The following is a 21,176-nucleotide window of genomic DNA, read 5'->3' on the forward strand; positions in this document are numbered from 1 at the left end:
ATTAAAAATCATATCATGTTAAGCATATTATTTAAAATTATGGGGTGGGGGGAATGAAGAGAAGAGTTTAGCCTCTGAAACTAGCTGAATTGTCACTTGGATTCATTATCCATAATTCATGCAAGATTTGGCATTCCAGAACCCTGTAAAGTTAAAAATGATCATCTAATGACAAGTCAATGAGTCAAAAACATGACTACCCTAATAAGCTCAGGAACTCTTAATGGACAAGTAAATACCAAACTGATTAGAGAATCTTAGTGGAAAAGGGTGGCATAAATGCAAATAAGAGGATGTCTTCTGATTGGACCGACACTCAACGAGAGGAGTATATAAGAGTCCCAAAGTGAGAAGAGACATTTCATCCCAGAAACCTCACCTTTCTTTCCTAGAAACCAAAAGCAAACCAGCTTCCCAACACCATGTCTTGCTGTGGTCCCCTCTGCTGCAGCGTCCGCACCAGCCCCGCCACCACCATCTGCTCCTCGGACAAATTCTGCAGATGTGGAGTCTGCCTGCCCAGCACCTGCCCACACACAGTCTGGTTACTGGAGCCAACCTGCTGTGACAACTGCCCCCCACCTTGCCACATTCCTCAGCCCTGTGTGCCCACCTGCTTCCTGCTCAACTCTTCCCAGCCCACCCCAGGCCTGGAAAGCATCAACCTCACAACCTACACTCAGCCCAGCTGTGAGCCCTGCATCCCAAGCTGCTGCTGACCAATGGCTGACTCACTCAGTGCCTGACAATAACACAGAAGCTTTCTATTTGATATTTACTTTCCTCAATAGTTTATCAGATAATGATGTAGATCAGATGGCATAGATATGGAAAACCTAACTTTCATTTTCATGGAAAGAAAATTTTTTAAAATATGCTTATTTGGCTAAGTAACCCTTTGGTTCATTTGGATAGATAGAGGTCATCTATTATCAAAATAGTAGTGAAATCTATAAGACCTCAGACTCTATTTTCTTGGTCATGTTGCTTTTTGGGTCACATTTCTTGTATTGGGCATTTTCATAGAGGAAAAATAACTTTTGATGGTTTTCCAATAAACTTTGTTTCTGTGGCAAGCTGTGTTTTTCATTTCTGTTAGAGTTTTTGGTATATTTCTCTCATTTGGGAGAATGGCACTGAGACATGTATAATATCATATAAGAAACAAATTGCCAGTCTAGGTTTGATGCAGGATACAAGATGCTTCGGGCTGGTGCACTGGGATGACACAGAGGGATGGTATGGGGAGAGAAATGGGAGGGGAGTTCAGGATTGGGAACATGTGTACACCCGTGGTGGATTTATGTTGATGTATGGCAAAACCAATACAATATTGTAAAGTAATTACAATAAAAAGCCTCCAATTAAAACAAATAAATTTAAATTTTAAAAAATATTTTTAATAAAGGAAAGATAATTTTAAAAAAAGAATCTCAGAGGAATGACTAAAACTAGCTTACTAACATGGCTTGCTAACTTTAAATTGCTTATCTTTATATTCACCCTCTTTTCTCTTACTCAGACAAATACAATTTTGGGGTGAGATATTTACTTACCTACACTTTGCCAGGTATATCACATGTATTAACTCATGTAACCCTTTAGTTCAGTTCAGTTCAGTCGCTCAGTCATGTCCGACTCTTTGCGACCCCATGAATCGCAGCACGCCAGGCCTCCCTGTCCATCACCAACTCCCAGAGTTCACTCAGACTCACGTCCATCGAGTCAGTGATGCCATCCAGCCATCTCATCCTCTGTCGTCCCCTTCTCCTCCTGCCCCCAATCCCTCCCAGCATCAGAGTCTTTTCCAATGAGTCAACTCTTCGCATGAGGTGGCCAAAGTACTGGAGTTTCAGCTTTAGCATCATTCCTTCCAAGGAAATCCCAGGACTGATCTCCTTCAGAATGGACTGGTTGGATCTCCTTGCAGTCCAAGGGACTCTCAAGAGTCTTCTCCAACACCACAGTTCAAAAGCATCAATTCTTCAGCACTCAGCCTTCTTCACAGTCCAACTCTCACATCCATACATGACCACAGGAAAAACCATAGCCTTGACTAGATGGACCTTAGTCAGCAAAGTAATGTCTCTGCTTTTGAATATGCTATCTAGGTTGGTCATAACTTTTCTTCCAAGGAATAAGCATCTTTTAATTTCATGGCTGCAGTCACCAACTGCAGTGATTAGCATAAAAAGAAAAACGAAGCTTTAAGAGTGATTCAACATTCTCAAAGTCACAAAGTTATTTAAAAAATACCAGGATTCAGCTCCTTGTATATCTGTTTGACTTTAAAGCCCAATTCTTTCTATCACATCCCAGAACCCCCAGTGCTAACAGAGCCAGAAACTTAATAAACACAGTTATGACATTAACTTAAGATATGAAAAAGAAATAAAGGTATAAAAATCTTTAACAAAATCATCCAATCCAGCTGTAATGGGCAAGGATATATTGGCTTATAGGTTAAAAGTGGCAGGTATTCAGTTCTAAGAACTGGGTCATATAGTGGGCCTACCATTTCGACTTCATTTTCCCTTGGAGAAAACTTACAGTGGTCAGTTCTAGTAGTCGGGCAATAGGAATACCCTTCTACCTGCCACAACACTACCCCAGTAATGAACAGAACAGCAATATTTTCCAGGCGATTGTCTGAGGGCTAGAGCTAAAGTCTGATTAAACATGGTTTAATCTACTACTTCATTTTACTTCATTTTACCAACCTACTTTTTTTTATCTTGCACAGATTATTTTTCCCAGCCTTAGATTACATATATATAACTATATTTTAGAATAGATAATATATAAGTATATATTAAATATTTAGATATAAATATTAAAATATATACATTAAGGTACATGTCAAACTCTGATAAAGCATTGAGCTAGAACCAAAATCATCCCTGGGAAAAACAAAATGAGCAAGGAAGAGGAGAAGCAAATGCCTTTAAATAAATGTTTTTAAAAGTCCTCATTGTCCCTGTCACTCTCTCCAGAGAAGAATTTCTCAGAGGACCCCACAAGTTTATTAGAAGTTCAACTTTGAATGAACAGAACTTAGAAGCCGTGGGGTAGATAGAACACAATCTAGGACCCAGTCAACAAAGGATTTAGTCCATTTACTCATTCCCTTGGCCAACATTTCTTGCCTGCCTCCCCTGTGCCAGGCTTCAAATCCATACTAACAGTATAAAGATAAAAGAAATGTTATTATCTAAAGTTCCCTCACCTTTCTCTCAAATCCAGTGAAGGAGACAGACAAGTTATTACAATCATAGTATACGTGTTCCATGTATGTTGTATGAATGTAATTATAATGCCATGGAATCTCTGCTGTGACAGAGCTATGAGCAGTATGCCAGGCAAGCACACAGACAGAGTAACTAAAACCCAGATTTCTTTGGTGATTCAGTGTCAGGGTGATTGACAGTTATGAAAAGGCTTCAAGCTATCCAAGCTAAGCATTAAACGATGATGAGGCAGAATGGAAAAAAAAAGAGATGACGAAGTGGAAGAGGTGAAGAGCAGAACAGGAGCTTACTAACTCATGGACGCATTGAAGATGGGAGAGGCTGGGGCCAAAGAGAAAGAAGAAATGCAAAGACCCTGAAGTGGGCCCCCAGCAGAGAGGTTCAGCCTGAACCCTCGAAGCAGTGAGAAATTTGAAGCAAGAGACCAACAATCATATTTTACTTCTTCTGTTACTTCTTATGATCAATCTTTGTACCTTTACTGTCACATATACCCCTACCGACTGTAAAAAGGTGTAATTAAAACTGGGCAAGTTGTAGACTCACAGACGTAGAGAACAGACTTGTGGTCACCAAGGGGAAGGAGAGTGGGGAGGGAAGGACTGGAGTTGGGATTTGCAGATGTAAACTGTTATATGTAGGATGATGAGCAGACAGTTCCCACTATATACACAGGGAACTATGTTCAGCATCCTATGATAAACCATAATACAAAACAACATTAAAAAAGAATGTCTGTGTATAACTGAGTCACTTTGCTGTACAGCAGAGATTGACACAACACTGTAAACCAACTATATTTCAAAAAAACCAAAAACCGGACAAGTTCGTGAGTGGGTGTGCACGTATGTGTGTGGGTAGGTTTTCAAACTTGAAATTCATCAAGGATCACCATGTTTTTCCTGCACTTGCTTGAAGGAAAAGGGTACCTTTTCTTTCTAAAAATAAAGTATGTTTAATATCTCTGACACGTACTTTAAACTTACATTTTAAACCACATAAAAGGTAACTCAGTCCCAGTAGATCCTATATTTAGTTCTTAACAAGTCGGTCACCAGGCTACTTAAGGCAAATCATCTTACCTGTCTAGGATTCATGATCCTAATTTAAAAACAAAGGAGAGTTATTCCCAGGTCTCTTAGACAATTGCAGAGAAAATAAATTGTAATGAAGTACAAGTCCTTTCAATAAAAGATATGAGTTTATTCATAAACTTGGTATTTTATGACTTTCTAGTCTGTAATGCTAAGCCTTATTTCTAGTTCTAGAAACATACTATTCCATACAGAATAGCACCAATTCCTTTATCCTCATAAGGTTGATTCAAAATAATATGCATTCTAAGTAAGAGACTGATAGTTTTCTGCCATGAAATTCTAACTGCAAGAGTCTGAAAACTCCTTTATAATACTTTTCTTTAAAATGTCAAAATAATTTCCTTCAGCTTATTTTTTATCCTTGGAACCCAGTCTTTTCTTTTCCTTCATAAATTATAACAACAGTAACTTATAATAATACATTATGACATAAGACATATACGTATGACAAACCTTCCTCCAGACCCTAAGTTTCCTGAAAGCAGGGATGATGTCTATTTTGTTCACTGTTGTATAATCACAGTTTCTGGCATATGGTAACAGCTCAATAAATATCTACTGAATTATTTTTTAAATACTGGAAAAAAATATTAATCTGTCCTGAGTAAAAGGGTGAGCAATTTGGCAGGTATTCATTCAAAGATTCATCTGGGGGAAATCCAGGGACATCAGTAAAGATCATGAACACTTTATTTCAAGCAGAGCCATAGAGAACTTTTTAAAATTTGAAATGTATTCATTTCTGTGCCAGCCATTTTCTCTAATTGTAGGTGTGAACTTTTAGGTAAATTTTGCGGTTTCCTGTAAGGTTGCTCTTTAACTTAGTTTCTCTGCCTTCCTCTTCCCCTGCGTTTGATCTGTAACTTGCTTAGATAATGACAATAATTTACCTTTGCATTGCACTTCGTCTATGGATTTTAATCCATTTTTATCTCATTCGAGCCTCACAACAATCTTCAGAGTTGAAGAATGTAGATATAATTATCCTTATTTTACAGAGGAGAACGATGAGCTTCCAAAAAGTTAATTGCTTGCCATAGCAAGAAAAGTAGCCAGAAGTACAGTGACCAGTTGTAACTCTTAATGGGGTCCTCTTGAATCCACACCCTCTGCAGGAAAAAACCACGCACTTTCCCACCATCATGCACTGAGATACAGGTAGACTTAAAGGAAGAGAGGAGAACCATGGCTTAAAGGATGAGTGAATCCAAGCTGAGAGGAAATGGTTTGAGTTGTCAGGATGACCCTGGACAGGAGTCTGCACTGTGCTCACTCTTTATGCTGGACTATGCTTGAAGTCTAAATGATCTACTGGAACTAGAATACAGGTCTTCCTTACCACAGCTACATTTCACTTGGGGAGGAAACATACTACTTTGGGGGGGAAAAAAAAAACAATGAACAAAATCGATTGTGGATAGATTAACATAGGTCTTTAACTTCACTTTCCATTGGTAGGAATATTGGTAGTGAAATTATTCTTCTACTTAGTGTTTAGATATAAGCTAAAAATTCAACTTTCCCACACTCGGTAGAGAAAGAAACAAAACAAGCCAGTTTTCGATAGAAATATACATGGCCAATGTGTATATGAAAGAATGTTTTAACCTAATAGTTACGAAAGAAATACAAATACTATAACAATGGAATTTCATTTTCTCCTGACAAATTGACACACACTTTTTAAAATAAAATATCCATCAAAGTATACAGAAACAGGAATTTCCAAATAGCAGTTGGGAATATGTAAACAGGAGAAAGTAGCTAAATAAAACGATTCTAGAGAGAAGTATGGCAATGAATATCAAAGGTCTTAAAATATCATTAATTAACATTTGCTCCAATAATTCTATCCAATAATTAGTCCTCTTTCTGAAATGATCAGACATGTGCATAAAGATTTATGTACACAGTTGTTACTATTGCCACAATTATCTTAGAAGAAAAGTTGCAAAGAGTTTAAATGATTAATACATGAGATTTCTAAGCAATTTAGAAGTACAACTATGTGATGAACACTAGGAAATACTTAAAATAATGTTATCAAATATACTTAAGAATATAAGATCATGAATATATATATATATTTAAGTGAAAATGCAAGTTATAGAATGGTATATACAACGTGATTCCAGTGGTGTCATAAAATGATAAGCAAGTATATAGAAAAATGACTATAAACACTGATAGAGAATTTCTCTTGACGATAACGTGTTGTGGATAATTTCTTTGTCCATTTCTATATAGTCTGAATTTTTTAATGAATATGCAATATTTCACAATACAAATGGGATAATAGTGTCGGTCTCCATATTAATGTAAATTAGATCTTCAAAAATCCCAACACTACAATGCTACTAATACAATGTTACATGTATATTATATATCAATTAAAAGTCAGTTACTTTATTAAAGTCCCCAAAGCTAAAAGAGAGTTACTAAAAATAAGTTATCTTTAAAAGAAAAATAGTTCATCCAACCAATTGATAACAGATAAAAGTAAAGAAAACAAAAACTGACCAGCACGAGGGAAAATACCTACACCCTACAGTTGTACTGTCATGCGTATTCCCCATGAGGGCTGATGCTGGAATTATAATAGCAGAAGCCACTGACGATACCTCATAAAGCTTGTATTCCAGTGACAAATAGCAAGAGTAATCTGTTCAGATTTAGCAGTGAACTCAAACAAAGGTTAATTAGGAAAATAAAGACTCTTTACAAGCATCTAAATGTCAAACCAGTCAAAGGATAATGGGTAGACTAACATAAACAAGAACCAGGAAAGAAGCTTCCGGTTGGACCAACACCCACTGGAGAGGGTATATAAGAGCCCCAGAGCAAAAAGAGACATTCTCACTTCAGGAGACTCATCTTCTTTAAACCAAATCAATAAAAAGCCAGCTTCCCAACACCATGTCTTGCTGTGGTCCCCTCTGCTGCAGCGTCCGCACCAGCCCCGCCACCACCATCTGCTCCTCGGACAAATTCTGCAGATGTGGAGTCTGCCTGCCCAGCACCTGCCCACACACAGTCTGGTTACTGGAGCCAACCTGCTGTGACAACTGCCCCCCACCTTGCCACATTCCTCAGCCCTGTGTGCCCACCTGCTTCCTGCTCAACTCTTCCCAGCCCACCCCAGGCCTGGAAAGCATCAACCTCACAACCTACACTCAGCCCAGCTGTGAGCCCTGCATCCCAAGCTGCTGCTGACCGACGGCTGCCTCACCCAGGGCCTGACACAGAGTCAACCCAGAAGCTTGAGTGCTCACCTGTCTCAGTACCTGCAACTAATTGTGTCTCCGCTTTCGAAGTTGGAACAAGGATGGCGTTATCACAGACAACCCTCACAAAAAACAAACCAAGAGACTTTCGATGGCCGTGCAGCGGGCATCAGTGAACAAAGACAACTGAAGTAGGTAGATGCCTCCAGGTTTCCCAGCGTTGTTCCATTCCTTCACGTTAAATTGTATCTTTCTTTGGTGCTTTGGGAATTCTGTTTCCAGTCTTGAATGGTATCTTTCAGGAAATTGAGGAGCTTCTTCATGATTATTCTAATAAAGTTTACATCTCTGGCATAACACAAATGTCTATAATTACTTCCATTTATTTTTGTTAACGCATCGAGTGTATTTCTTAATTCCAAAGGTCAGCATTTTAAGAAACTGAGAACATCTGCAAAACTGAAAAGGGTGGCAGGACAGACAAATACTTCTTGCTTTTGTTGTTCTTGTTGTTTTAAGAAAACTAAATGGCGTTGCATATAAAATGGTCCAGGATATCAGCATAATTTCCCTGAATTGTCCTTCTTCCAAAATGGTTTAAGGTAGATTGGGAAACACCAAATATGATCCAAAGACCAAATATGACCTAATGTATCAACTAATGTAGATGCCAGATCTATTTGTGCAATATATATATACCAATATTATTCATTCAATCAGCATACTAAGTACCTATTATGTACCCTGTGTTTTACCATCCCTGCTAAAAATGAACTGATTGTCTGGAAAGTAAGGCAGATATATATACAATATCCACTCACTCCCTCATACAATTAACAATTATTTATTGAATGCTAGCATTCTATTATAATAAAAATATATGAATTATACTGTATAAGCACAGGGATCTATACTCAAAAATCTTGTAATAAGCTATCATGGAAAAGAATTTGAAAAAGAATGTATTTATATGCAGGGGCTTCCCAAGTGGTGCTAGTGGTAAAGAACCTCCCTGCTAATTCAGGAGACATAAGAGACACAGGTTCAATTCCTGGGTCAGAAAGATCCCCTGGAGAAGGGCATGGCAATCAACTCCAGTGTTCTTGCCTGGAGAATCTCATGGACAGGGGAGCCTGACAGGCTACTGTCCCTGGGGTCACAAAGAGAGGAACACAACTGAAGCAACTTAGCACACACACATATATGTATGTATAACTGCTATAAACTTGAAATTAACACAACTTTGTAAATTAACTATACTTCACTTTAAAAAATGTGAGTCCAAAATGTGCATTAGAGAAGTGCTGTGGTATGGAAAAATTGAGAACAATTAAGAAATTAAGATTTAAGTGATAAAAAGGAAAAAAGACATAGTCAAATACAAGTTGACTGAAGCTGGAGATCAAAAGAGTATGGAAAAGATGTCCAGAGATACTAGGCAGTAGTATAAGGTCACCAGTTTTAAAAGGACAGCTCTAGAAATGTCAAAACACAAGTGGCATATCTAAATGAAGTCTGTGCTGTGCTGTGCTTAGTCGCTCAGTCGTGTCCAACTCTTTGTGACCCCATGGACTTCCCACCAGGCTCCTCTGTCTATGGGGATTCTCCAGGCAAGAATACTGGAGTGGGTTGTCATGCCCTCCTCCAGGGGATCTTCCCAACTCAGGGTTCAAACCCAGGCCTCCTGCACTGCAGGTGGATTCTTTATCATCTGAGCCACCAGGGAAGCAAATGAAGTTTAGGCAACTGGAATTTGTGATTGTGTTCTAGAAGGAAGTAGATATATCAGGGAAGGTGAGGAAGTTTGTGTAAAAGATGGTAGTCAACAGAAGGCTGTTTTTCACACGCACTGAATGAAATGCTATGAGGTTGGCATAGAATGGCTTTTGAGGAATAAAGAGCTGACTGGAAATACCAGAAGTCATTCAGTACTAATGGACTATTCAGAGGGGCCAAAGCTCTTTGTGTACCTTGGGGATTCTGCTGATATTCCAGAAGAACACACCAAAAGAATAAGGATCACAACCTTGGGAAGAGAACACATGAAATCATACCTGCCCTGGAAAAACCTAAAACCTAACCTGAGAGGAGCAAGGGGACCTTCCAGAGATTTGACGTCTTGTCAGAACAAAGCCCGACACTCAAAACTCTGCAACATAGTTGAAATTTCCTAAAATGTATTATCTAAAATGGATAGCATATAATTTAAAATTTCCAGACATATGAAGAAGCAAGAAAGTTTCACCTATAAACAAGAGAAAAAGCTGCCAATAGAAATAGATCCATAGATATATAGATGTTAGAATTAGCAGACAATATCTTAAAACAGATATTATCAATATTTTCATGGATTTAAAGGGAAGGATGAACAAAAGGGAAAAGGAAAAGAATGGACAAGATGAGGAATCTCACCAGAAAAAGTAAAAATTTTTCATTCGATTTGATAAATTAATAATAAATTTATGTAAATTAGAGTGAAGCAAATGAAAATTCTAGAACTAAAGATTGTAATAAAAAAGTCAATAGTTGCCATTAATACCAGGATAGAAAATGCCAACTAAATCTTCTGGGCTAGTGTCAAGTAGTCCAATATGCATGAAATCCAAGTTCCAGAATGACAGGCGAGTGAAAATGGGGCAGGAAAAATTGGGGGAGGGGAAGCTGAAAATTTTCCAAATTTAGTGATATATTTCAGTAAATCACAAACTCAAGAATCTCAAGCAGGATAAATACAACCTAAACACACACACACACACACACACACCCCATCTAGATATATCATAGTCAAACTGATGAATTAACAAAGATCAATAGAATATGTTTTTTTAATGAGGGGAAAACCCACATTAAAAAGAGGGTATCAAAGAGTAAAAGGATGTCTAATTTCTATACAGTTAAGAACTCTTAGCGTAGTGTTGAAATATAAGGAGAATTACTAAAATCAAAACCAACTTTGCTCAATGAATAATAAATTCTAAGAGACTATTTTAATCCTCTGTCTTAAGTCTCCAGGTTTGGTTTTGGTTGATTGGTTGTTTTTCCATTATCAGCTATTTAAGGAAGTCCTCAGAGTTAGAAAATAATTGTTTATTCTGAATCATGAAAATTTAACTTTGTCGGAGTAATGGGCAATCCACCCCATAAAGATCTTTAACATTCTGCAGACAATTTTCTCTGTACACTTTTTAAAATGAAATAAATACCACAATCAAAGGCAAAAAAACTGAAAATTGTAGATCAAACTTAAGAAAGAACCCAGAAAACTTACATCTCAGATTCCCTATCCATTCAGTACTGCCCCAGGGAGTTCATCCAATGGAATTGCTGGAACTCATACAACAGACTTTTATTCCCGAGTTCCAGCATATTTAATTCTCATGAAATTGAGGCCTTCAAAATGAAATAAATAAGTAAATAAGAGAAAACAGCTTCCATGTCCCAGAAGAAATGCCTTTTGTAACTTTCTTCCTTCTATACTGAAGTGTAGTTAACGAAGGTTTCGCTTCCTGAGACTAAAAAATTATAACAGAATTTATATTTCATTCTTATTAGAGATACAGATAAAAATCAGTATCTCTGATATAAAAGTGAAGCATAGGAAAAGTGGAGAAGGCAAGTTTCAGGAAATCAAAGATTACAACTCCACGTTTTGATAACCAATTTATATTTTGGCATGTAGGGCAAAAGTGATGCCTATCAGTTATGTAAAGTGACTTTTCAGTTTGCACATGGGCATGTATGGTTCTCACACACACACTTCAAATTCAGTATACACTCAGTCCTCCACCATGTGAGCACAGCAAGACCACAAAAAGCATTGAAGATGGCTAATCACACAGAGCACTTTTATGGTGGTGGCACAAACAAATAAATAGCATTTAAATGAGTTGTAACATTGATTTCAAAAGAAGATATGAGCAGTTTTCAATGCACAGGATCAAAATCTGTAGGGATATTATTTCCCTTATGTGTAATCAGTTGTATCTATAATTACTGATTGCCCAAATTTTCTCTTTCTTTCCTTATCCTGTCAAAAGGACAATGCTTCCTATGAAGATTTTCTGAAACAAGTGCTTTATCCTATTGGCACATGGAGATGGTGTCCTTATTTAGAAACCTGAAGTTATGCCTCTTTTACGAAGCATAAAACTCTTCTTCAGCAAATAAACAACGCTAATGAATGTTCATATGAAAAATGGCACCGGAAAACATCCTGTGTAGTCTGTAAATACCCATTTGAAGTGGGGTATATATAAAAGTCTCAGGAGGGAATGAGAGTTTTGGAGGCGGGCAATTGGAGTTTGGCAACTAGTCTTTGTCCTTCACTTCTGATAGAATGGCTTCTGACTGTTCCCCCACGGGCTGCTCTTCTGAATCCACTGCCAGGGCTTCTGACTGTGCGCTTGCTTCAACCTGTTCCGTGGTAACCACTTGTCTCCCCAGCGCCTGTGCTACATCCAGCGGCCAGACCCCCAGCTTGCTATCCGGGTCTCGTCTGCCAGCTGGGTGCCTCCCGCCGTCCTGCTTTGCTGGGAGCTGTAATATTCCGTGCGTGCTGGGGAACTGTGCCTGGTGTGAGGACGGTTTGTTCAACAGTAACGAGAAGGAGACGATGCAGTTCCTGAATGACAGGCTCGCCAGCTATCTGGAGAAGGTGCGCGGGCTGGAGGAGTTGAATGCTGAGTTGGAATGCAGGATCCGAGAACAGTGTGAAGAGGATGGCCCGTTGGTGTGCCCTGATTATCAGTGTTACTTCGACACCATTGAAGATCTCCAACAAAAGGTCTAGTATCTCATCACCCGAATGTTCCACCTTCCCACTCTGTGATGTGCTTTATGTTTCTTACTGCTACAAGAGTCTGTTCTACGGAGGGAAACCAGGGAAAGGGGAGGGGCTTCCCAGAGGGAACGTGATGTAGAGGAAAGGGTACTGGACAAAAAGTCAGCGAACAGGGTGACTGGTGGTCCAATGGTTAAGACATTGTGCTTCCACTGCAGCGGGCTCAGGTTCCATCCCTGGTGGGGGACTAAGACCCCACATGCCATGCGGCATGGCCAAAAAGAATGGGGGGGGGGGGGAAAGTCAGTAAACATCAGCGCTAGCCTGTATGCTGCCGCTAATTACTAAATGACTATAAGAAATTCGCTTATCCCTAAATTTACCTTAAGGAAAAGCAGTGTTATATCTAAAATTATTTCTGCATGTAACACTGTACAAGTACATTATTTAACATAGATATGGAAATGTCATATTTTTAATCATATAATTTTACCTAGTAATTATGTCTTTTTCTTACTGATAAATTTTTATTATCATGGGTGGAGATGTAGTCATAATATAAACTCCTAGAGAGAAATCTACCTAAGTTCAGTGGCCAAGGAATACTGCAAAAATGTTTTAAGTCATTAAAAAAAAAAACCCAACCTTTTTATTTCTCTATTTGGTTTATAAATTGGCCCTCGTTTTTCCTTCATGAATGATGTGGTCAATAAAACCAGGCTGAAAGCTATTCTATATTTTCTTATAAAGACTTTTAAAAGATAAACCCTGGGATAGTTATTAAATGAGTAGACATGTGGGTTTCTTTCAAAGAACCATTCACAACATAGTACTTACTTCCCAGATCTTGTGTACGAAGGCAGAGAATTGTAGACTTGCTGTACAGCTTGACAACTGCAAACTGGCTGCTGATGACTTTAGGTCAAAGTAAGTTTAATTTGAACTTTTTTTCTTGGAAGAAATTGCTTTACAATGTTGTGGTAGTCTCTGCCATATATGAACATGAACCAATCATAATTTTATATATATATATATAAACAGTAATGAGAAGTAATAATGATATATAATATATATATTATATATATATAATATATTAAAATATATATAACATTTATATAATATAAAATATATATAATTATATATATATATATATATATATATATATATATCCCCTTTCTCTTGAGCCTCTCCCGCCCCAATTCCACCCCTCTAGGTCACCACAGAGCACAGGCTGGGCTCCCTGTGTTATACAGCAGCTTCCCATGAGCTATTTATTTTCCCGTGATAGTATGTACATATCAAAGTCATTTTCTCAACTTGTCCTACCCTTTCCTTCCCCTTGCTGTGTCCACCAGACCATTCTCTACATCTGCATCTCCATTTCTTCTCTGTAAATAGGTTCATCAGTACTATTTTTTAGATTCCATATATATATATATATATGCATTAATATACAGTATTTGTTTTTCTCTTTCTGACTTATTAATGATTCCCTCTGTATAACAGGCTATTGGTTTATCCATCTCACTACAACTGACTCAGTTTTTTCCTTTTTATGGTTGGGTAATATTCCATTGTATGTATTATCACAATGTATGTATGTATCTTTACATACATGTATGTATCTCTATGTATGTGTGTATCAATGCATGTATCTTTATCCACTCATCTGTCAATGGAAATCTAGGTTGCTTCTGTGTCCTAGTTACAGTAAATAGTGCTGCCATGAACACTGGAGTGCATCTGTCTTTTTGAACTGTGGTTTTCTCAGAGTACATACCTGGTAGTGGGATTGCTGGGTCATATGGTGGCTTTATTCCTAGTTTGTTAAGGAATCTCCATACTGTTCTCCATAGCAGCCATACCAATTTGTATTCCCACCAACAGTGCCATAGGTTCCCTTTTCTCCACATCCTCTCCAGCATTTATTATCATTTTTTTGATGATAGCCATTCTGATCGGTGTGAAGTGATACCTCATTGTAGTTTTGATTTACATTTCTCTAATAATGAGAGATGTACAGTATCTTTTCGTGTGTTTATTGGCCGTTTGTATGTCTTATTTGGAAAAATGTCTGTTTAAGTCTGCGCATTTTTTTTGACTGGACTGATTGTTTCTCTGATATTGAGCTGTATGAGCTACTTATATTGTGGACTTAGAAGCAAGTACAAGCTAGAGTAAGACCAGATCTGAATTTGAAGTTAATATATGGTAGGCTCTTCCACTTCTTCTCTCACATACCTACATGCACACATCACAAGTATTCCCTTTATAATATTTTTTCAAGCTAAGAATGCTCACAAAGCTTGACTTTTTTCATGATTTGGGTGTAGAAGAAATTATAGCATGTGGGTTTCTTGATGTCACGTGTCCCTCAGCTGTATGCCTCAGCACTTTTCTCAGTGTCCAGCAGAGTAAGCATTGGCTGTATCTCTTTTTTGTAAAAGGTACGAATCTGAACTCTCTCTTCGCCAGCTGGTAGAGACTGACATTAGTGGCCTGCGTGGGATTCTGGGAGAGCTGACTGTATGCAGATCTGATCTGGAGGCCCATGTGGAGTCTCTGAAGGATGATCTCCTTTGCCTTAAGAAAAACCACGAAGAGGTAAGGAAAATGGCAAAATCACTGAAGGGCTCTCAAAGTGACAAAGTTAAGCTGGGAGAGCTCATGTTGTGTATATACATAGAACTTGAGTAGATGTTGATTGATGTGGAAGAAAATCACTCTAGGCACTGTTAGTTTTCAGCCTGATCATTCTGGTGTATCTCTGAATGTAAACTTGAAATGACCACTGGCCAGTGCCAAATGGAGGAACTTCACCTGCCTTTATTTTGGGGGGAGGAGGTAGCTCCACAAATAGCTTTCCTGAGTGTTTTATGCCACTTTTATCTTTAACCCATAAAGTATGAAAATCAAGCTGATAATTGCAGAGTGTGAAGGTTGTTTCATAAAGGAGAAAAGATTCATGCAATATTTAGACTAATTTTTTAATATTCTGCATTTATAAACTTTTTAAATCGTCAATTGTGAATTATATAATTATCCTATATTTATGAAGCTGAAAACTGAAAAGCTGAATGATGTTACAGAGTATATCTTCCCTTTGAACATTTGTTTATGATAATAGTAGCTAACATTGAAACCTTATGATGCGCTTAGGACTTGTTCAAGTGTTTTCTATGAATATGAACTCTCATATATCTCACAATAACTCTCTTGTAAAGGTAAAATCATACCTATTACACAGATGAAAAAATTGAGTGATGAAAGGAGACTCAAGCTAGGCAATCTGAATCTAAATCTCACACTTTTACTCACTACTGCCAAAACCAGAAATGGGGTGCTGTTGGTATATCGCATTGAATTTTTTCCCCACCAGTCACATTCTTTACTCCATTTCCAACTCAGGAGGTCAGCGTGCTTCGTGGACAGCTGGGTGACCGACTCAGTGTGGAGCTAAACACTGCCCCCACCACGGATCTTAACAGGGTCTTGGATGAGATGCGTTGTCAGTATGAAACTGTGCTCGCCAACAACCGCAGAGACGTGGAAGAATGGTTCGCTGTTCAGGTTGGCACTTGGAGCAATAAAATGACAGGCATCCAGACTTCTGCCTAATTTTCATATTCTAATCATGCCTGTATTTCAGACAGAGGAACTGAATCAGCAGCAGCTATCCAGTGCAGAGCAGCTGCAGGGCTGCCAGACGGAGATCTTGGAACTGAAGCGCACAGCCAACACTCTGGAAATTGAGCTTCAAGCACAGCAGAGCCTGGTATGTAAGGGCAAGACCACTCTGTTTTGTCACTGAAGAATCATGCTTAAGATACTTACTATCCCCTATTCTGTAATCCAAAGGACAAACCCGCAGTTTATGCAGCAGAAGGTCTGAATTTCCTTCCCTTTTTCAAGGATGCTGTTTACCCAGCTTAGAAGCAGAAGTGATAGGTCGACAATTTGTAATGTACCACTAGGATGTCCTGACCTTCCTTTCTGGGCTTGGGCATGTTCCTGCAGCATCCTCCAAAGACAAAGAGAGAGGGGGAACAGAAAGGAGCAGAACGAGACAGGAACTTACAAACCAAAGGCTCTCCTTTGAAGAATGTCTGTTTAGGTCCTCTGCCCATTTTTTGAATGCATTGTTCGTTTTTTTAAAAAATTGAGCCACATAAGTTGCTTGCAAATTTTGGAGATGTTGGTTTCATGGTTCACGAATGTTTTCTCCCACTAACTCTTTTGTGGTTTGGGCCAATTTTCCAAGCTCACCATCACATTTAAAATGAAGATACTCAGACTTTACATTCTATAACTATCCTAAACTTTCCCAGTTTAGGGAAAGCTGCACACCTCAGCTGGACCCTTCTGTGTACCATGCTTCACCCAAGCAGCAAGAATACCATGTATTCAAGATCACACTAAGCATCTCCATTGCTCTGTGAGCCACATTAGGTCCCATAGAGAATGTCTAAATGAATAAGAGCTGAGCATTCATCTTGTGAGAGGCACAATGCTAATTTAATTCTCACACTAACCTTATAGGGTAAATCCCTCCACTGGCCCCATTATACAGATGAGGAAAGCTGAGGCTCAGATTAAGTAACAGGGGTTCATACAAGTTTTAAGAGGCAAAAATGGAAGCTGAATCCAAGTGGTTTGATCTCAGAGCCTCTTCTCTTAACCACACTAGGAGCCAGGAGCCCATTACATTTTCTCTTAAATGCTTTTGATCCTCCTTAGGCTACACTAGTAGGTTATAGGTTGCAGAGGCCATATTGGTAATGATAACTCTTACTACCTTAAAAATTTTCCAGGCACTGTTTTAGACACTTTATGTATATTTACTTATTTAACCCTCCAACCATCCTATGAGGCTGGTACTTTGCATTCTTCATTTTTTATACAGTAAAACTGAGTTCAGACTGATGGCTCTAGCAGGTGTTAATCTTCCATCTTAACAGGACTTTTGACACCGTGGTGTTTCCAGGGTGGTAAACTAGTAGGAGATTTGGGGCTTTTAAAATGTATTCATGCTAAATAAATAATGCCCAAGCTGAAAAAAAAAAAAAAAAACTGAGGCTCAGAGAAGCTAAGTAATTTTCCAAAGTCACATAGCTGGAAAGATAAGAGTAGAGCAGGGTTGGAAAGCAGGCAATCTGGCCCCAGAGATTGTCCTACAACCACCTTCTTTACCCTCTCTTTCCTTCTGCAGACAGAATCTCTGGAATGCACCGTGGCGGAGACTGAGGCCCAGTACAGCTCGGAGCTGGCCCAGATACAGTGTCTGATCGATAACGTGGAGAACCAGCTGGCTGAGATCCGCTGCGACCTGGAGCGACAGAACCAGGAGTATCAGGGGCTGCTGGACACCAAGGCCCGGCTGGAGGGTGAGATCAACACGTACCGGGGGCTGCTGGACAGCGAGGACAGCAGGCAAGTTCCACACAATCCCTCTTAAAATCCCCCAGAGTCACAAAGAGACTCTTGAAAGACCATCCTGTTTCCCAAAGATCTGGCCATATTCAAACCTCCTTAAAGGAGTTAAAGGATATTCTTAAAGAGTAATGAAAAGCAGCAAGGCTAGTCCCATGACAATTGAAATGTTCAAAATGTTCTAAATTTCCAAGGCAGAAAAAATATAATATGTAACATTTCAAGGTGGGAGTTTCCCTTTGCTCCTGACTTCAGGAAACTCAGAAGAAATATTCCGGGGTACTGAATGATTTAACTACTACACAAATGGCAAAATATGCATAACTTTTGGGTAATGGGACCTAAAAAGGCATTAGAAAAAGCCGTTAAGAGAGTAAATCCTAAGAGTTCTCATCACAAGGAAAAAATATTTTTCCTTTTCTTTTATGAGCTGATGGATGCTCAATAAATTTATTGTGGTCATCATTTCATGATGTATATAAATCAAATCATTATGCTGTACACCTTAAATTTAGACAGTGCTGTATGTCAAGTATATCTCAATAAAACTGGAAGAAGAAAAAAAAAGTCAGTAACACACATAAGATGGCATTTGCCAACTAAAGAAAATACATAAAGGTTTATCCAACTGTCTCTGCTATAGTGAACATGAAGTGACAATTCTGGGTCCAGGGATAAAACAGGCTTCATTCAAATGTTATTCTGAAAATACAGTTCTTCAAAATATAATTTGAAGGGCAAATTTTGGCATAATTTTTTTCTGAGTTGACATTTTATCCAGCTTCTCCATGTTGAGATTAGTTAAAAATGGATTTTTCACAGGCTTCCCTGTAACCCTTGTTCTGCAACAAGCACATCAAACAACACCTGTGAGCCATGCTCAGCGTACATAATTTGCACAGTTGAAAACAGCTGTCCCTGAAGGTTAAACACCCAGCACAGCAGATGGAGGAAGGGAAGCCAGCAGAATCTTTGAAAGGAGACGGTGCTTCGATCAGGGACATCCAAACTTGAAATTCAAGTTAAGAACACTTTTGTATTCTAAAATTGTCCTCTAAGCATGCATGAAGTATCTCTGTTCTGTCATTTCCTCTCTTGCTTGCTTATTTGTGATATTCTAGGAGTCTGTAAAGCTTTCTTGCTGCTCTCCAATAAAATGTTTTCATTCCTTTAGCATGGTAAATACAGCCTTGTAGCTCATTACTGTTAATATAATAACCATTTGATGCCAAGATAATTGTCTAAAACAATGCCAGTAGTTTGATTTTACCTAAACCCAGAAGGAAAATATTTTTTAACTCCGTGAATACAAATGGATTAGCTAATTCATGTAAAATGTCATATATCATGGAAGATAGGTGTGTATATATCATTCTGAGAAGAAACACTTGAGAATATTAATTATAAAAGTACTAGATTCCCTTTTTTTCAATTTGGCACAGGAAAGGGAAAAATCACTCATAATTCCATACCCCAAATATCCATTGTTGGTATTTTGGGAACTTCCAGTTTTCTTTCCTATAATGGTAGTAATCATAGTTGCATATGTATATAGTTTTAACCTATGATTTCACTATGTTATCTAAGCATTTTCCTTCCTAATAAAAATATAAGATTGTTTCATGATCATTATTTTGTGGTTTCATAAAACACCTTAAGGTACATTGGTCTGTTATCGGACGTGTTCAGTTCAGTTCGGTTCAGTCGCTCAGTTGTGTCTGACTCTTTGTGACTCCATGAATCGCAGCACACCAGGCCTCCCTGTCCATCACCAACTCCTGGAGTTCACTCAAACTCACGTCCATCAAGTCAGTGATGCCATCCAGCCATCTCATCCTCTGTCATCCCCTTCTCCTCCTGCCCCCAATCCCTCCCAGCATCAGAGTCTTTTCCAATGAGTCAACTCTTCACATGAGGTGGCCAAAGTATTGGAGTTTCAGCTTTAGCATCAATCCTTCCAAAGAACACCCAGGACTGATCTCTTTTAGAATGGACTGGTTGGATCTCCTTTAGAATGGACTGGTTGGACCTCCTTGCAGTCCAAGGGACTCTCAAGAGTCTTCTCCAACACCACAGTTCAAAAGCATCAATTCTTTGGCGCTCAGCTTTCTTCACAGTCCAACTCTCACATCCATACATGACTACTGGAAAAACCATAGCCTTGACCAGACAGACCTTTGTTGGCAAAGTAATGTCTCTGCTTTTGAATATACTATCTAGGTTGGTCATAACTGTCCTTCCAAGGAGTAAGCAGCTTTTAATTTCATGGCTGCAATCACCATCTGCAGTGATTTTGGAGACCCAAAAAATAAAGTCTGAGACTGTTTCCACTGTTTCCCCATCTATTTCCCATGAAGTGATGGGACCAGATGCTATGATCTTAGTTTTCTGAATGTTGAGCTTTAAGCCAACTTTCTCACTCTCTTCTTTTACTTTCATCAAGAGGCTTTTTAGCTCTTCTTCACTTCCTGTCATAAGGGTGGTGTCATCTGCATATCTGAGGTTGTTGATATTTCTTCCGGCAATCTTGATTCCAGCTTGTGCTTCTTCCAGCCCAGCGGTTTGGTATAAGAATGAATATTTTCACACTTTTAAATGGGAAAGTAGAGAACTTCCAGAAAGATAAAGTAGATATGTATTTCCCCATTTATCTTCCTAAGTATTACTAGAAACCCTGGAAGTCATATATAAAACAAAAGCAGACTCTGGAAAGTTGGAAGAAGCCAAACCATCTAGATTCCTGCTATTCAGGGAACAACAGAGTGGTGAATTCCCTGGAGTTTTGTTTTGCCTCATATACCCTGGAATTGTGAGCTGGAGAAACCAAGAACCCAGTAACACCAGCTGGTACAGACAGAAAAAAAAAAAAAATGCTCCAAGAAGAGGAAAATAAAGGGAAGTAAAGGGAGGTAAGGTTTCTAAATTTCATTTGAACTGACAAAACATCAAATCCAGTAGACCATGATATGCATTATATAAATGTAATACCTAGAGCAATTACTTTAAAAGCTATACAAAGAAATACACTTAAAAACATTACAGATAAATCAAAGTGGAATTCTAAAATGTGTTCAAGGAAGGCAGGAAAAAGAAAAATGAAAAAGCCAGAGAGAACAAACAGAAAACAAAAAATGAAGTGGGACCTTAAGCCTTACCATATCAATAATTACAATAAATAAAAAGGTCTAAATACATCAATTAAAGGACAGAGATTGGCAGAATGGATTAGAACAAACATGACACAATTCTATGCTTTCAACAAGAAGATCACTTCAAATACAATGGTCTAGGTAAATTGTAAGTAAAGGGATTGAAAACAAAACAAATTACACAATTGTTCATAGAAGCTTTATTGATAATAGCTAACAACTACAAACAACCAAAATGTTCTCAAAAT

The 21,176-nt window shown here is 38.4% G+C and overlaps 2 protein-coding genes and 1 pseudogene across 2 annotated transcripts; 2 read left to right on the forward strand and 1 right to left on the reverse strand.

Annotated features, from left to right (window-relative positions):
* The first annotated feature begins 374 nt into the window (after positions 1-374).
* LOC120867171 (keratin-associated protein 3-3) lies at positions 375-1,076 on the forward strand. The gene has a single exon (XM_040245401.1). The coding sequence runs from the start codon at positions 423-425 to the stop codon at positions 717-719; it is 297 nt and encodes a 98-aa protein (XP_040101335.1). The 5' UTR covers positions 375-422; the 3' UTR covers positions 720-1,076.
* A 10,803-nt stretch (positions 1,077-11,879) lies between these two features.
* Positions 11,880-19,372, forward strand: KRT40 (keratin 40). The gene is made up of 7 exons (XM_040245402.1): positions 11,880-12,352; positions 13,194-13,276; positions 14,797-14,953; positions 15,758-15,919; positions 15,999-16,124; positions 17,559-17,779; positions 18,602-19,372. Exons 1-7 carry the CDS (start codon positions 11,906-11,908, stop codon positions 18,699-18,701), a joined length of 1,296 nt encoding a protein of 431 aa, XP_040101336.1. The 5' UTR covers positions 11,880-11,905; the 3' UTR covers positions 18,702-19,372.
* Positions 19,373-20,233: 861 nt separating this feature from the next.
* LOC120867173 overlaps positions 20,234-21,176 on the reverse strand; it is a 6,722-nt pseudogene continuing 5,779 nt past the window's right edge.

Source organism: Oryx dammah, unplaced genomic scaffold (assembly GCF_014754425.2).
Source record: "Oryx dammah isolate SB20612 unplaced genomic scaffold, SCBI_Odam_1.1 HiC_scaffold_8, whole genome shotgun sequence".
NCBI classification, from domain to species: domain Eukaryota; kingdom Metazoa; phylum Chordata; class Mammalia; order Artiodactyla; family Bovidae; genus Oryx; species Oryx dammah.

What these genes read in the sequence shown, in the direction of transcription:
- LOC120867171 (XM_040245401.1), top strand. Translation starts at nt 423, where the DNA reads ATGTCTTGCTGTGGTCCCCTCTGCTGCAGCGTCCGCACCAGCCCCGCC.
- KRT40 (XM_040245402.1), top strand. Translation starts at nt 11,906, where the DNA reads ATGGCTTCTGACTGTTCCCCCACGGGCTGCTCTTCTGAATCCACTGCC. An exon ending in TTAAGAAAAACCACGAAGAG is followed by an intron (nt 14,954 to 15,757) that starts GTAAGGAAAATG and finishes TTTCCAACTCAG; the next exon opens with GAGGTCAGCGTGCTTCGTGG. An exon ending in AAGAATGGTTCGCTGTTCAG is followed by an intron (nt 15,920 to 15,998) that starts GTTGGCACTTGG and finishes CCTGTATTTCAG; the next exon opens with ACAGAGGAACTGAATCAGCA.